Here is a 16138-nt window from a genome sequence, read left to right as displayed (position 1 = left end):
CCAGGGCCAATGACTCGGAACTCCTCTTCTGGAGAGGTCGGGGCTCTCTAGAGGGAACGCAAGCCAGCCCTCATCAAGGCTGCGGGAGCCCAGACTTTCTGGAAGACTCCACCTCTGAGAGGTGACAGGGCAGACGCGGGCTAGGAGCCAGAGGAGAGAGGCTGGGGGAGAGCCATCTGCCCCTCCCAAGGGCCCCCAAACTTTCAGGGCCTATTATTACTCAATCACTAGCTGCCCAACAGAGTGAACTCAGGGCAGCTGTGGGTGCGGAGCGAGCTTCCCAGCCCAGTGGACACTGGGTGAGCTGAGGCGCTTCCGCAGCAGACAGAGGGGCCCCCGGGGACGCACGGAAGCGGAGGGGATGGTTGGCGAGTACGGCAGCAGGGGTTCGGAACAGTCCATCTTACTGGAAACCCCGGGGGCAGGGAGGTGTCCCTGGCATCTGAGTTGCCACATACAGTGTCTGTTCAAAACGTGCACAGGTGTTGTTTCCTTTCCCCCTGGGATGAGGTTAGTGACCGCAGGCCGTGGGGTGCAGGGGATGTGGTGTCAGCCCCTGGGCTGTTGGTGGTCACGGACTCCACTCCAGGTGTTTGCAAAGTCTCCAGTGACCCCGTGTGGCTCAAGGCTGGTGGCAATGGCTGGGAGCAGAGGGGGAACCGAGGAGCCACCCTGCAAGCGTAATAAGCACCCCAACATCTACCAGCACTTCACAGGTCACGGTGTAGCACACTTGTGGAATCTCACGCCCACAACAAGATAAGAAGGAAACATACATCACTCCCATTTCATAAGTGGGATGTAGGGTCTGAAGAAGTGAACTGGCTGGGCCAATGACAGGGAAGCTGGGGGTCCAGGTCTTCTGAGCCCCACCATTCATCTTCCCATCTCCTCATCTGCTTTGTGCACAAAGGCTAAGGAAACAGAGGGAACATGCGCTTCTCTGGGCGCTGAGAGACCCCATGCTGCCTTCTGCCCAAAGGTTCCCATGTAGGGCTTTGCCCCCGCCCCAGAGTGAGAGGCCCTGACCTTCGGTGGACACATTTCTAGCTTCCCTGCAGGATGGCACACTCCTGAATGGGAGTGGATTACAGGACCGTACCCTACCACTGTAGACGGTACACACACTCCTGAACGGAAATGGATTAAAGGACGTACTCTGCAACTGTAGATGGTACACACACTTCTGAACGGAAGTGGATTATAGGATGTACTCTACAACTATAGATGGTACACACACTCCTGAACGGAAGTGGATTATAGGACCTACTCTACAACTGTAGATGGTACACATGCTCCTGAAAGGAAGTGGTTATGGGACATACTCTACAACTTAGACTTTACACACACTCATGAACAGAAATGGTTTTAGGGCGTACCCTGCAACTGTAGACAGTACACATGCTCCTGAACAGTGGTGGATTATAGGGCATACCCTACAATTGTAGATGGTACACACACTCCTTTGGGAACTAAGGGAACTTTTTCCTGCATCTGGACGGATTAGCTGGCTGTTAGAGGCTCTGTTTTTTGGCTGCAGACTGAAATCTTAGTACAGTGCCCGCTGGACTGCAAAGCACAGCCTGGATCACGGCAAATAGATCTGTGCGAACTATCAACACCCGTGGAAAACAGCTCAAAGGGCAGACACTGCAGAGAACGGGCCAGGAGTTTCCTTCATAAATAATGGAGTTGAGCATTATGGGACGGGTATGTCGGGTGATTTTATTTAAGAAAAATTATGCTTCACTAAGACAACACTGCCGCTAGCATTATTTGAGGCTCTTTTTCTTACGAAAATAAAAGTAACATTTCTATATGCCTCTCTGTGATATATATTTAAAAACACAGGATCCTTTGGAAATGTCTTCAAATCTTACTTTCCATCCTCACCTCTACCTCCTAAAATCACCCCAAAATACCAGTCTAGAAGAACTGAATGTCCCACTTGAATGGAGACCTTGGTGTAGCAACACAGAACTATTAACTTTCTCTCGAGGAGAGAGGAAGCTGTCTAAAGATATAAGAAGAGGGCAGGTACTCTCTCTGGGCCTTGCACACTGGGGGCTGCTGAGGAGGGATGACCTTCACCAAGGATGGGCCAAATACATCTTCAACAACAAAGAAAAGGAACAGGGAGTTGAATTTTCATGTCATGAACAGATTTACCGTACACATCCTGACTGCATCCACGTGTGTGTATATATCTCATTAAAAAGACCACGGTATAACCACATTCAAAAGAATGATATTGGGCCCCGATCTCACACCATGTACAAAAATTAACCCAAAATGGACCTAGGAACTAAATTTAAGAGCTAAAACTCGAATATGTTTAAAAAACCGAGCAGTAAGTCTTTGCAATTTCTTGTTAGGCAGAACCTCTTACACATGACACCAAAAGCACATGCAACAAAGAAAAAAAAATGGATTTCATCAAGATTAGAAACTTGTGCTACAAAGTAAACCATCAAGAAAGTGAAAAGACAACCCACAAAATGAGAGAAAATATTTGTAAATCACATATCTGATAAGAGACATAACTAAAATTTATAAAAACACTTACTATTCAACAATTAAAAGATAAACAGTCCAATTTAAAAAATGGGAAAATGATCTGAATAAACTTTTCTCTAAAGAGAATATACAAATAACCAATTAGCACATGAAAAGATGCTCAACATCATTGGTCTTTAGGGACACGCAAATCAAAACCACAGTGAGATACCACTGCATACACACTGGGATGTCTATAATCAAAACTTCAGATGGTAAGTGTTGGCAAGGATTCCACTCTGAGGTGTGTACCCAGGTGAAATGAAAACATGCATCCACACAAAAACTAGTACACAAATATTCCTAGTAGCATAATAGTCCCAAAGTGGAAACAATTCAAATGTCCAGGTGATGAATAAATAAAACGTAGTAGATCCATACAATGGAATAAAAGGAAATGAAGTACTGATACGCAGATGAATCTTGCAAACATTATTATGTAAGTGAAAGAAGCCAGTCATAAAAGACCACATATTATATGGTTCCATTCATATGAAATGTCCAGAATAGACAAATCTATAGAGACATAAAGTAGATTAGCATTTACCTAGGGCTGGTGGGACTGGGGAGGATTGGGGAGAGACTGCTAAAGGACACGAGATTTCTTTTCACATATATAAAAATGTTCTAAAATTGGATGATAGCAGTGATTGTATAACCCTGTGGTTTTAATACCCAAAGCCATTGAAGTGCACACTTTATTTTTTTGTAATATTTATTTATTTTGGCTGCACTGGGTCTTAGTTGCAGCACGCAGGACCTTCGTTGCAGCACGTGGGATCTTTTAGTTGCAGCATGCAAACTCTTAGTTGCTGCGTGCATGCAGGCTCTAGTTCCCCGACCAGGGATTGAACCCAGGCCCCCTGCATTGGGAGCATGGAGTCTTACCCACTGGACCACCAGGGAAGTCCCAAACTGCACACTCAAAATGGGTGAAATGTATGGTATGTGAATTTTATCTCAATAAAGCTGTTTAAAAAGTGCAAAAAAAAAAAAAAAGACACTGGACATAAATGTAATAATACTAAAGAGTATTTCCTTCTGGGTGGTCCAAGTACAATTATCTTTTTCTTATATTTTTAATACAATTCTCAATTATCTTCAATATGCACATATTACTTTTTATAATTTCAGAAATAAACCCAATTTTAAAATAATATATAATATCCTTGACGCATGATAGGTTACGTCTTTATTCAAGTAAAACTGGGGGTAGAGTCACGATGATGGCAGGCGAGGATGCGGAGTTTGTGTCTCCCCACAACTAGGGTGCCTGCCAGACACTAGTGTGGGACCTCGAAGCCCAAGGAGGTGGGAGGAACCCTCGAGCGACTGGGTAGGACGAAGGGGGATTGATGGGGGAGGAGAAGTGGAGGCCAGACAGGACCAGCGCACCTGAGGGGTAGCTGGGAGGGGGAGGGGGACCCACGCCTAGAGGGACCCTCAGGGGCTCGGAGGATCGGGGGGAGCGCAGCTAGTGTCTCCCCTGCCCAACAGGCCAGGAGGCCTGCTGGGGTCCCAGGCAGGTCCCCTGCCCACTGGGCTCCTGGTCCTGGTCCTCCATTCTCCGGGGCCCCCTCCAGCCTTGTGGGTCCTAAGGGCTGGGAGAGAGGGACGGAGGAGGGGGGAAGACAAGGAGAGGCAGATGGTGGTGGGGGGACCCTCCAGGACCAGAGGATCAGGGGAGGCATGGCAGGCATTTCCACCCACCCACTTGGGCCCCAGGAAGCCTGCTGGGCTCCCAGCCTGGTCCTCCATTCTCCAGGGCCCCCTCCAGCCTCATGGGTCCTAGGGGCATGGGAGGGAGGGAGGGAGGAGAAGAAGAAGAGAGGCCAATGGGGAGGGGCCCTCTAGGATCAGAGAATGGGGGAATGTGCCTAGCATTTCCCCCACCCACTCAGGCCCAGTGAGTCTGCTGGGGTCCTGGACCTGGTCCTCTGCCCTCCAGGGCCAGAGGCACACCTGGGCCCCTTCTGCTGCAGCCCCTCCTGCTGCACCTAAGCCACACCCCTCACCCCCCTAGAGCCTTTTCCCGCCCTGTGGGTCCTAAGCATAGGCCCCACCCACCACCTAAACCCCGCCCCTTCCTAAGCCCCGCCCCCACAGCCAAGGCCTTGTCCAGCTTTTTTTTTTTCTCTTCTTCTTTACTACTGTAGGTCTGTTTTACCTTCTGGTTGTTGTTTCATCTATATTCTTATTTTTTAAATTCTTTCTAACATATCTCTTAGTTTTCTAATCTAATTTTATTTTTTACTCTTTGTTATTGTTCTGCTCCTTTTTTTCTTTTTTCTCCTTTTTTTTTTTTCCTGCCCCACATGGCTTGCAGGATCTTGGTTCATGAGCCAGGATTTGGGTCAGAGCTCCTGTGGTGGGAGGTCTGAGTCCAAATCACTGGACTAACAGAGAACCTCAGACCCCAGGGAATATTCACCAGAGTCAGATCTCCCAGAGGTCCTCATTTCGGCACCAAGACCCAGCTCTACCCAACAGCCTACAAACTCCAGTGCTGGACCCCTCAGGCCAAACAACCAGTAAAATAGGAACACAATCCCACCCATCAAAGTAAATAAATAAATAAATAAGGTGACAAAAAAATATGTCACAGATGAAGGAACAAGGTAAAAACCTACAAGACCAAATAAATGAAGAGGAAATAGGCAACCTACCTGAAAAAGAATTCAGAGTAATGATAGTAAAGGTGATCCAGAATCTCGGAAATAGAATGCAGGCACAGATTGAGAAAATATAAGAAATGTTTAACAAAGATCTAGAAGAACTAAAGAACAAACAAACAGAGATAAATAACACAATAACTGAGATGAAAAATATACCAGAAGGAATAAATAACAGAATAACTGAGGCAGAAGAATGAATAAGTGAGCTGGAAGACAGAATGGTGGAAATAACTGCTGAGGAGCAGAATAAAGAAAAAAGAATGAAAACAATTGAAGACAATCTCAGAGACCTCTGGGACAACACTAAATGCACCAACATTTGAATTATAGGGGTCCCAGAAGAAGAAGAGAAAAAGAAAGAGATTTGAAGAGATTATAGTGGAAAACTTCCCTAACATGGGAAAGGAAATAGTCACCCAAGTCCAGGAAGCACAGGGAGTCCCATACAGGAGAAACACTAGGAGAAACACAAGACACATATTAATCAAACTAACAAAAATTAAATTCAAAAAAAAAATACTAAAAGCAGCAAGGTAAAAGCAAAAAATAACATACAAAGGAATCCCCATAAGGTTATCAGCTGATTTTTCAGCAGAAACTGCAGGCTAGAAGGGAGTGGCAGGATATACTTAAAGTGATGAAAGAGAAAAACGTACAACCAAAATTACCCAGCAAGGCTCTCATTTAGATTCGATGGAGAGATCAAAAGCTTTACAGACAAGCAAAAGCTAACAGAATTCAGTACCACCAAACCTTTAGCATTACAACAAATGCTAAAGAAAATTCTCTAGGCAGGAAACACAAGAGAAGAAAAAGACCCACAAAAACAAGCCCAAAACAATTAAGAAAATGGTAATAGGAACGTACATATTGATAATCACGTTGAATGTAAATGGATTAAATGCTCCAACCAAAAGACACAGACTGGCTGAATGGATACAAAAACAAGACCCATATATATGCTGTCTACAAGAGACCCACTTCAGACCTAGGGACACATACAGACTGAAAGTGAAGGGATGGAAAAAGATATTCCATGCAAATGGAAATCAAAAGAAAGATGGAGTAGCAATACTCCTATCAGATAAAATAGACTTTAAAATAAAGACTGTTACAAGAGATAAGGAAGGACATTATGTAATGATCAAGGGATCAATCCAAGAAGAAGATATAACAATTATAAATACTTACACACCAGACATAGGAGCACCTCGATACATAAGGCAAAGGCTAACAGTTATAAAAGGGGAAATTGACAGTAACACAGTAACAGTAGGGGACTTTAAACACCCCACTTACACCAATGGACAGATCATCCAAATAGAAAATAAATAAGGAAACACAAGCTTTAAATGACACAACAGACCAGATAGATTTAGTTGATATTTATAGGACATTCCACCCAAAAGTGGCAGAATACACTTTCTTCTCAAGTGCCCATGGAACATTCTCCAGGAAAGATCACATCTTGGGTCACAAATCAAGCCTCGGAAATTTTAAGAGAATTAAAATTGTATCAAGCATCTTTTCTGATCACAATGCTATGAGATTGGAAATCAATTACAGGAAAAAAACTGTAAAAAACACAAATACATGGAGGCTAAAGAGTGCACTACTAAATAACCAAGGTATCACTGAAGAAATCAAAGAAGAAATTTAAAAAAAAATACATAGAAACAAATGACAACAAAAACACGACGACCCAAAACCTATGGGATGCAGCAAAAGCAGTTCTAAGAGGGAAGCTTATAGCAATTCAATCTCACCTCAAGAAACAAGAAAAATCTCAAATAAACAATCTAACCTTACACCTAAAGCAACTAGAGAACAAGAAACAAAGAAAACCCAGTCAGTAGAAGGAAAGAAATCATAAATATCAGAGCAGAAATAAATGAAATAGAAATGAAGAAAACAATAGCAAAGATCAATAAAACTAAAACTTGGTTCTTTGAGAAGATAAACAAAATTGATAAACCTTTAGCCAGACTCATCAAGAAAGAAAGAGAGAGGACACAAATCAGTAAAATTAGAAATGAAAAAAGAGAAATCACAACTGACACCGCAGAAATACATAGGATTATAAGAGACTACTACAAACAACTATATGCCAATATTCTTGGGAAGGTACAATTTTCCAAGACTGAACCAGGAAGAATTAGAAAATATAAACAGATTTATCACAAGTAATGAAATTGAAACTGTAATTTAAAATCTTCCAATAAACAAAAGTCCAGAACCAGATGACTTCACATTCACATTCAAATTCTATCAAACATTTAGAGACAATACCGATCCTTCTCAAACTCTTCCAAAAAATTGCAGACGGAGGAACACTCCCAAATTCGTTCTACAAAGTGACCATCACTCTGATACCAAAACCAGACAAAGATGTCACAAAAAAGAAAATTATGGACCAATATCACTGATGAACATAGATGCAAAAATCCTCAACAAAATACTAGCAAACAGAATCCAACAACACATTAAAAGGATCATACACCATGATCAAGTGGGATTTATCCCAGGAATGCAAGGATTCTTCAATATATGCAAATCAATCAATGTGAAACACCATATTAACAAATTAAGGAATAAAAATCATATGATCATCTCAATAGCTGCAGAAAAAGCTTTTGACAAAATTCAACACCCACTTATGATAAAAACTCTCTCCAGAAAATGGGCATAGAGGAAACCTACCTCAACATAATAAAGGCCATATATGACAAACCCACAGCAAACATCAAACTCAATGTTGAAAAACTGAAAGCATTTCCACTAAGATCAGGAACAAGACAAGGATGTCCACTCTCACTACTCTTATTCAAAGTTTTGGAAGTTCTAGCCACAGCAATCAGCAGAAAAAGAAATAAAGGGAATGCAAATTGGAAAAGAAGAAGTAAAACTATCACTGCAGATGAAATGATACTATACGTAGAAAATCCTAAAGATGCCACCAGAAAACTACTAGAACTAATCAATAAATTTGGTAAGGTTGCAGGATACAAAATTAATGCACAGAAATCTCTTGCATTCCTATACACTAACAATGAAAAATCAGAAAGAGAAATCAAGGAAACAATCCCATTTACCATCACAACAAAACGAATAAAATACCTAGGAATAAACCTACCTAAGGAGGTAAAAGACTTGTACTTAGAAAACTATAAAACACTGATGACAGAAATCAAAGATGACATAAACAGATGGAGAAATATATTATACCATGTTCTTGGACTGGAAGAATCAATATTGTGAAAATGACTATACTACCCAAAGCAATCTACAGATTCAGTGCAATGCTTATCAAACTACCAATGGCATTCTTCACAGAATTGGAACAAAAAATCTTAAAATTTGTATGGAGACACAAAAGACCCTGAATAGCCAAAGCAATCTTGAGAAAGAAAAACAGAGCTGGAGGAATCAGGCTCCCTGACTGCAAACTACACTACAAAGCTACAGTAATCAAGACATTATGGTATTGTCACAAAAACAGAAATATAGATCAATGGTACAGGATAGAAAGCCCAGAGATAAACCAACGCACCTATGGTCAACTAATCTATGACAAAGGAGGCAAGAACATACAATGGAGCAAAGACAGCCTCTTCAATAAGTGGTTCTGGGAAAGCTGAACAGCTACATGTACAAGAATGAAATTAGAACACTCCCTAACACCATACACAAAAATAAACTCCAAATGGATTAAAGACTTAAATGTAAGACCGGACACTATAAAACTCTTAGAGGAAATCATAGGAAAAACACTCTTTGACATAAACCACAGCAAGATCTTTTTTGACCCACCTCCTAGAGTAATGAAAATAAAAACAAAAATAAACAAATGGGACCTAATGAAACTTAAAAGCTTTTGCACAGCAAAGGAAACCATAAACAAGACGAAAAGACAACCGTCAGAATGGGAGAAAATATTTTCAAATGAAGCAATGGACAAAGGATTAATCTCCAAAATATACAAACAGCTCATGAGCTCAATATGAAAAAAACAAACAACCCAATTAAAAAATGGGTGGAAGACCTAAATAGACATTTCTCCAAAGAAGACATACAGATGGCCAAGAGGCACATGAAAAGATGCTCAACATCATTAATCATTAGAGAAATGCAAATCAAAACTACAATGAGGTATCACCTCACATCGGTCAGAATGACCATCATCAAAAAAATCTACAAACAATAAATGCTGGAGAGGGTGTGGAGAAAAGGGAACCCTTTTGCACTGTTGGTGGGAATGTAAACTGATACAGTCACTATGGAGAACAGTATGGAGGTTCCTTAAAAAACTAAAAATAGAACTACCATATGACCCAGCAATCCCACTACTGGGCATATACCCTGAGAAAACCATAATTCAAAAGGACACATGTACCCCAATCTTCATTTCAGCACTATTTACAATAGTCAGGACATGGAAACAACCTAAATGTCTAACGACAGATAAATGGATAAAGAAGATGTGGTACATATATACAATGGAATATTACTCAGACATAAAGAGGAATGAAATTGGGTCATCAGTAGAGATGTGGATGGACCTAGAGACTGTCATACAGAGTGAAGTAAGCCAGAAAGAGAAAAACAAATACCGTATATTAATGCATATATGTGGAATCTAGAAAAATGGTACAGATGAACCTATTTGTGGGGCAGGAATAGAGATGTAGACGTAGAGAACGGACATGTGGACACAGCAGGGGAAGGGGAGGGTGGGATGAATTGGGACTTCAGGATTGACATATACACACTACCATGTGTAAAATAGGTAGCTAGTGGGAACCTGCTGTATAGCACAGGGAGCTCAGCTCAGTGCTCTGTGATGACCTACATGGGGCGGAAAGGGGGGGAGGGAGGTGCAAGAGGGAGGGGATATATGTAGACATATAGCTGATTCACTTCATTGTACAGCAGAAACTAACACAACATTGTAAAGCAATTTTACTCCAATTAAAAAAAACCGGTAATATCTCATTTTATAATTTTAAGATGGTACCATCATATTTAAGAGAATTCTTCTATTCTAACCACTGTACATAAATTAAATAATCCCGATGTATTTAGAGGTTCCGGTCAGTTCGGCTCAGCCCAGTTCGCACAGCCCAGTGGAGCTGGCCTTGCGGGAGGCTGCTGCTGACCCGGGCAGTGGAGCGGAGTCCGGGGCTCCGGGGCGGGTCCCATGTGGTGGTCCACGCGACCAGGTCCCGGTCTCTGCGGGGAGGGGGGGCGGGGAGCTGGATGTGGGGCTGGGCAGCGTCGCCTGCACGGGGGTCGCCCTCTCTGGCCTCCGCTTTGCACTGTTCACTTCCACTCGTTTCAGACTCTGTTGGTTCCCTGGGAATTGACACGACACGACATGACATGACACGACACTCTCGTTTGCTGTTTCCCGGGACCGGTTGCGCGGAAGGAGCAAAGGCCTCGGCGGGCTGGTCCGCGTGTCCTGAGGACGGAGCCCAAACCTGGGCGGAGGGGACCCCGGACTGGACCCGCGAGAAACCCCCAGGGAGCCGCTGGGGTGGGGAGCGGCCACAAGGGGCTCCCACGAAGGTCACCCACGGGAGGCACCCACTGGACACCGTCCAGGTGAGCGCCTGGACCCCCGACACCGCCCGAGCCCTCTTCCCCCCGCGGCGCTGGACATGAGGCGTGCCGGGCGCCGGGCTCCAGTGGCACAGGAGGCGAGCGCAGGGGGCCCGCGTGGACCCCACGGTGGGCGGTCAGGGCCCGACGCCTCCCAGCCCGCAGGTCGCGTCCCCCGGGTCCTGGTCCTTGGCGGGATCTGGGCAGCAGGGCAGGCAGGGCGCAGCATTCTAAGAGGACGATGGGAAGTTTAGGGATTCATGAGAAACTCGGTGAACGGCGCCGGGTGCTGGCCTGCTGAGGGTGCCCCAGGCCCCAGGAGCCTGACTGTTCCCTGCCTGGTCCCAGTTCTGGGGTGAAACTGCCCCATCGCTGGCGAAGCAGCAGCCACATGTGGCCCAGAGAGAACCAACCTGCCCCCCACTGAATGCTCACCTGTCACTGTGTCAAGTGACACTGGGTGTAGGCAAAGGCCATCACCCCAGAATTCTCCTGCCCTTAAATCCCTATAACTGTACAATTAAGAGAATTTATATATTGCATCATCTTTACACAAAACTAATTTTTAATAATAAAGCATAGTGCAAATGTGTCTGAACAGACATCCCAACATTACCAGCAGAAGTCCAACAGAGTATTAAAGAAACACAGGTGGGAGGTCATTTCAGCAGAGTCAGTCCTTTAATTTAAACCTGTGAATATGTCATTTTACGTATGACTAAGAAAACTGTTCATTAAATACATTTTTATTTGGATTGTTTAAAAATCTAGTAATAAATGTTACAATGTTTTAAAGCTGCTCTGAAAATCAGAAATATTCTTGGAAAAGAGCATCCTACCTGGCTCTCTGTTGCCTTTGAAGTTCAGTATACACTAAAATGCTGTTTCCATTCAAAAATAGTAATTTATTTATGGCATACTGAAGTGACATTCTTGAAAAATGAACTCTGGACAGACACACGCCTTCTATCTACACGAATGTACACCCATCAGCTGTAACGTCGGGGTCACTGCACGGCTTCCTCGCGGCGTCCCACCACCTACAGGGCTTCCCGCAGCAGCAGCCGCAGCCTCTGCAGCTCGTCGCCCACCGGGGCCACCCACTCCCGCCGCAGGTACTGGACATCCACGTCGCCTGAGGCTCTGGCCAGCACCAGGGCCAGGAAGCCACTGCGGGTCCTCTCTGCTTCACCCACGACAGTCATGGCCACCAGCCTGAAATCGAGAAGCACACGCCGTGTGATCCTGAGTCTCCCAATTACCCACCTTCCCAGGGGGGTGCAGGAGGAAGAGAAACGCTGAAAACATAGGGGGTAAGCTCCTTGACATCAGTCTGGGGATGATTTTGTTGGATCTGACTCCAAAAGCAAAGGCAACAGAAGCAAACAGGTGGGACTACTAAGCAGCTTCTGCACAGCAAAAGAAACCAGAAACAAAATGAAAGGGCAACCTACAGAATGGGAGAAAATACTTGCCAATCATACATCTGTTAGGGGGTTAATAACCAAAACATAAAGATCTCATACAACTCAATAGCAAAAAACCAAGCAATCCAATTACAAAATGGGCAGAAGATCTAAATAGAAATTTTTCCAAAGAAGACACACAGATGGCCAACAGACAAGTGAAAAGATGCTCAACATCATTAATCACCAGGGAAATGCAAATCAAAACCACAATGAGCTATCACCTCACACCTGGCAGAATGGCCATCATCAAAAAGATAAGAAATAACAAATGCTGGAGAGGGTGTGGAGAAAAGGGAGCCCTCCTGTACTGTTGGTGGGAATGTAAATTGGTGCAGACACAATGGAGAACAGTGTGGAGGTTTCTCAAGAATTAAAAATAGAACTACCATACAATCTAGCAACTCCACTCCTGGGTATTTATCCTAAGAAAATGAAGCCACTATCTCGAAGAGATATCTGCACTCCCATGTCCACTGCAGCATTATTCACAAGAGCCAAGACATGGAAACAACCTAAGTGTCCATCAAGGGATGAATGGATAAAGAATATGTTTTATATATATGTGTGTGTGTATGTGTGTGTATATATATATATATATATCCGTATACATGTGGAATATTATTCAGCCATGAAAAAGGGAATCCATTTGTGACAACATGGATGGACCTTGAGTGCATTATGCTGAGTGAAATAAGTTAGACAGAGAAGGACAAACACTGCGTGATCTCACTTCTGTGTGAAACCCCACCTCCACCCTGCACACACACACACACACAAAACAGGCTCACAGACAGAGAACAGACTGGTGGTTGCCAAAGGAAGGGGGTGGGGCATGGACCAAATGGGCGAAGGGTACAAGCTTCCAGTTATAAAATGAACAAGCCGTGGGATATAGTGTACACATGGCAACTATGGTTAATATCACTGTGTTGCATATTTCAAAGTTGATGAGAGTAAATATTAAAACTTCTCATCACAAGAAAAAACTTCTGGAACTATGTAAGGTGACAGACGTATCATTTGACAATATATACAAACTTCACATCATTATGTTGTGCACCTGAAACCAATATGTTTTACATCAATTTTACCTCAATATAAATAAATAAATAAATGATAGATAATGTAATTCTTTGATCCTTAGACTATTTTGGACTAAATATGAAATAAACACACTTTAAAGTGGTTTTTTAAGATCTTACTCAAATATATAAATATAAAACTAATATTTAAATTTAAATATAAATAACCATACTTTAAAGTGTAGTGGCCTTATACATAAATCAAGTAAGAAAGACCATCAGTGATGCTTCTGCAAAAATCACCTAGGAGGGCTCATCCTGAGTTTCATCAGACTTACCTGTCCGGATAGACGGGCTGTTTGGCGACAGGACCCAAATCGCTCTCCAGGAGGTCCCAAATATACACACAGGATGTGTCGTCCTGGACCAGGAACACAGCCGGTCTCGTGGAGGACCACTGCAGGCCAGTGACGGCGCGGCCGTCGGTGCTCTTGTCCCACTGCAGGAGCGGCTGCTCGGCCGTCAGCTGGTGCAGCCTGACGCTCCCGTCAGAACAGCCGGCCTGGGGGAGGCGCGGAAACATTATCACAGTTCTTTTCTCTTTTTCACTCAAGCTCAGTAGCCAAGGAAAATTTTCAGAACGTCAAGCTTTTTTGTTGTACAGCAAAAATATTTGGTTTATATTTTGTTTTCCAAACATAAAATCATAACACTAAATCTTGTCCTCACAAATCACAAAGGTGAGCGTTTGGAGATTCTGATACACTTTGTACCCCCTGCCCCTCCCCAAAAGGGCTAATAATCGGTGAATTCAGTGAAATCACATACATTTGCACATATAATATGGCTTTATATTCCTTTTGGATTGAAATTTCCATAAAACAAAACTCAGCTGGCCTAGTAAAAGACTAAATTTTTAGCCTAGGAAAAGGAAATTTAATTCCTTTTTACTCAATATATTTAATTCTTCACATATTTAATCTTTCAAAAAAAGCAGAGGCAAGATATAGCAATCACGAAAGCTTCTAAAGTAAATGAACAGATTTATGCATAATAGAGCCAGGTGCCCACTGCCGGGAGGGTGGAGGGGACCCTGGGCCAGCCCGGGACTAGGGTGTGCGTGCGACGCCAGGTGGGTGGTGAGTAGATGGAGACCAGAGGAGATCTCGAGGTCGTGTCCTGTACACAAGCACTTCTGACTGCCCAGGTCTTGGTTTCTAGGTATTTTTCTCCGAACAGGAGCCAGGACTCCTTGGAGAAATGGCTGATCTCGAGGGTTCCTGTGCCAGAAAGCAAAGAGGGGCTCCCGGAACGATGTCAGAACCACCTCCAGGGACCCCTTCCCCCGGGGGGACCATCTGAGCAGCGGCATAAATGCAGGCAGCGAATCTGAGACGCACTGAGGACAGTGAAAAGCCTCGTGTCCACGTTTAGACAAGAAATACACATGAAGGAGGAAAGGCAGTCTTCCGACCGGCAACAGCGCGCATGGAATTAACGACAGGGCGACAGAACCGGCCTGGCGACCGACACGGGGTGGGGTGAGAAGCAGCAGCAGCTCAGTGTCTGTGCGTCTTCCACCAGCCCCGGCCGATCAGGCAGGGAAGGAGGGGCCCCACGGTCAGGAAGGGCCCGCATCTGATGGTGAGGAGACGTCCCCAGACTCAACAGGGGACGCCCAGGCCCTCTGTGCGATGCTGAGGCCAGTCCCAGGTGAAGGCGGCGAGGAGCCACAGTGACTGAACGGGACGCGTGACCTGGGCCACGGCGCTGCTCATGAAGGACACTGTCGGGACAGTCGTGGGCTTGCGCTCAGACCCGCAGAGAGCAGGACTGACTCGGACGGGCCTGCGCTACAGGAGACCAACACACGGCCCCTGCGGTGGAGCGTCCTGGCCACGGCAAGTGGGTCACCGCACACTCAGGATGGTGGGGGGCGAGGGGCAATGCTTTGTGCCGTCCTCGTAGCTTTTCTACAAGCCGAAAATTACGTCAGAATAAAACGTCTGAAGAAGATCCAGACGACAGCCTCATGGAATGAGCTGTGCCGACCACACGGATGGGACTTAGGAGGCCAGACCCGAGTGCTGTAGATCCCAGCAGACGCTGCAGAAGAATCGGTGCTTAAAACACAGGCGTTCTTACCAGGAATATCGGTTCTCCAAACGGTGAAAAGTCAATCACGTTCACCTTCACCGGCCTCACGCCCTGCTGCTGGGGCCTGAACAACCTGGGAGAGACTCTCACGTCTTGTCTGGTGCCATGGCTGATGAGGCCCTGGAAGGGAGAGTAAGGAGGGAACCAGGCGGGGTAAAACTCTTTTTCTTGAAACAATTTAATCAACATTCTGATTAAAGCAAACAGTAAGTTTATCTCCAACAAAGATACTTACAGAATGAAACCTAGACCATTACTCACCATGTCTGTGCCAACAACAAAGCGATTAGGGTCTGAAGGCAGAAATTTAACGTTCAGTGTTTGTGTGGACCCCCGAAATTCATAACCTTTATGGGAAAGGCTGGAAAACAGCAAAGATGAACAGATGGGCAGTCTTGAAACTGTCAGGGCGGAGGTGACACTTAACACCGTCACCTGCCGTCTGCCACTGGATGCGCTTCTAGCTCCTTTTCCCTTCGGTTACCACGCTCTGGACAGTTCCTTCAGCCCGTCCCCTTGCTCACTCATTCTTTCTTCTACTGTCTAATCCACTCTTTCATTCACAGACTTAAATTTCAGAGACAACAGTTCCATTTCTAGAAATGTCCTTCTGATCGCACAATTCTCTCTCGTACCCTGGTGGGTGTCCCTCACACGG

The 16138-nt window shown here is 44.6% G+C and overlaps 1 protein-coding gene across 4 annotated transcripts in view; it reads right to left on the bottom strand.

Annotated features, from left to right (window-relative positions):
• Positions 1 to 11379: 11379 nt before the first annotated feature.
• DYNC2I1 (dynein 2 intermediate chain 1) overlaps positions 11380 to 16138 on the bottom strand; it is a 51962-nt gene continuing 47203 nt past the window's right edge. For all 4 annotated transcript variants that reach the window (XM_082398813.1, XM_082398816.1, XM_082398814.1 and 1 more), the window contains 4 exons: positions 15742 to 15841; positions 15469 to 15600; positions 13662 to 13885; positions 11380 to 12047 (listed from right to left, as the gene is read on the bottom strand). In XM_082398813.1, coding sequence (XP_082254939.1) covers positions 11873 to 12047; positions 13662 to 13885; positions 15469 to 15600; positions 15742 to 15841 — 631 coding nt within the window. In that variant the 3' untranslated portion in view covers positions 11380 to 11872. The remainder of the gene's footprint in view (positions 12048 to 13661; positions 13886 to 15468; positions 15601 to 15741; positions 15842 to 16138) is intronic.

Source organism: Balaenoptera borealis, assembly GCF_965194805.1.
Source record: "Balaenoptera borealis genome assembly, chromosome: 7".
NCBI classification, from domain to species: Eukaryota; Metazoa; Chordata; class Mammalia; order Artiodactyla; family Balaenopteridae; genus Balaenoptera; species Balaenoptera borealis.
The sequence above is the reverse complement of the archived record's forward strand: the minus strand, read 5'-3'. Positions and strand labels throughout refer to the sequence as shown.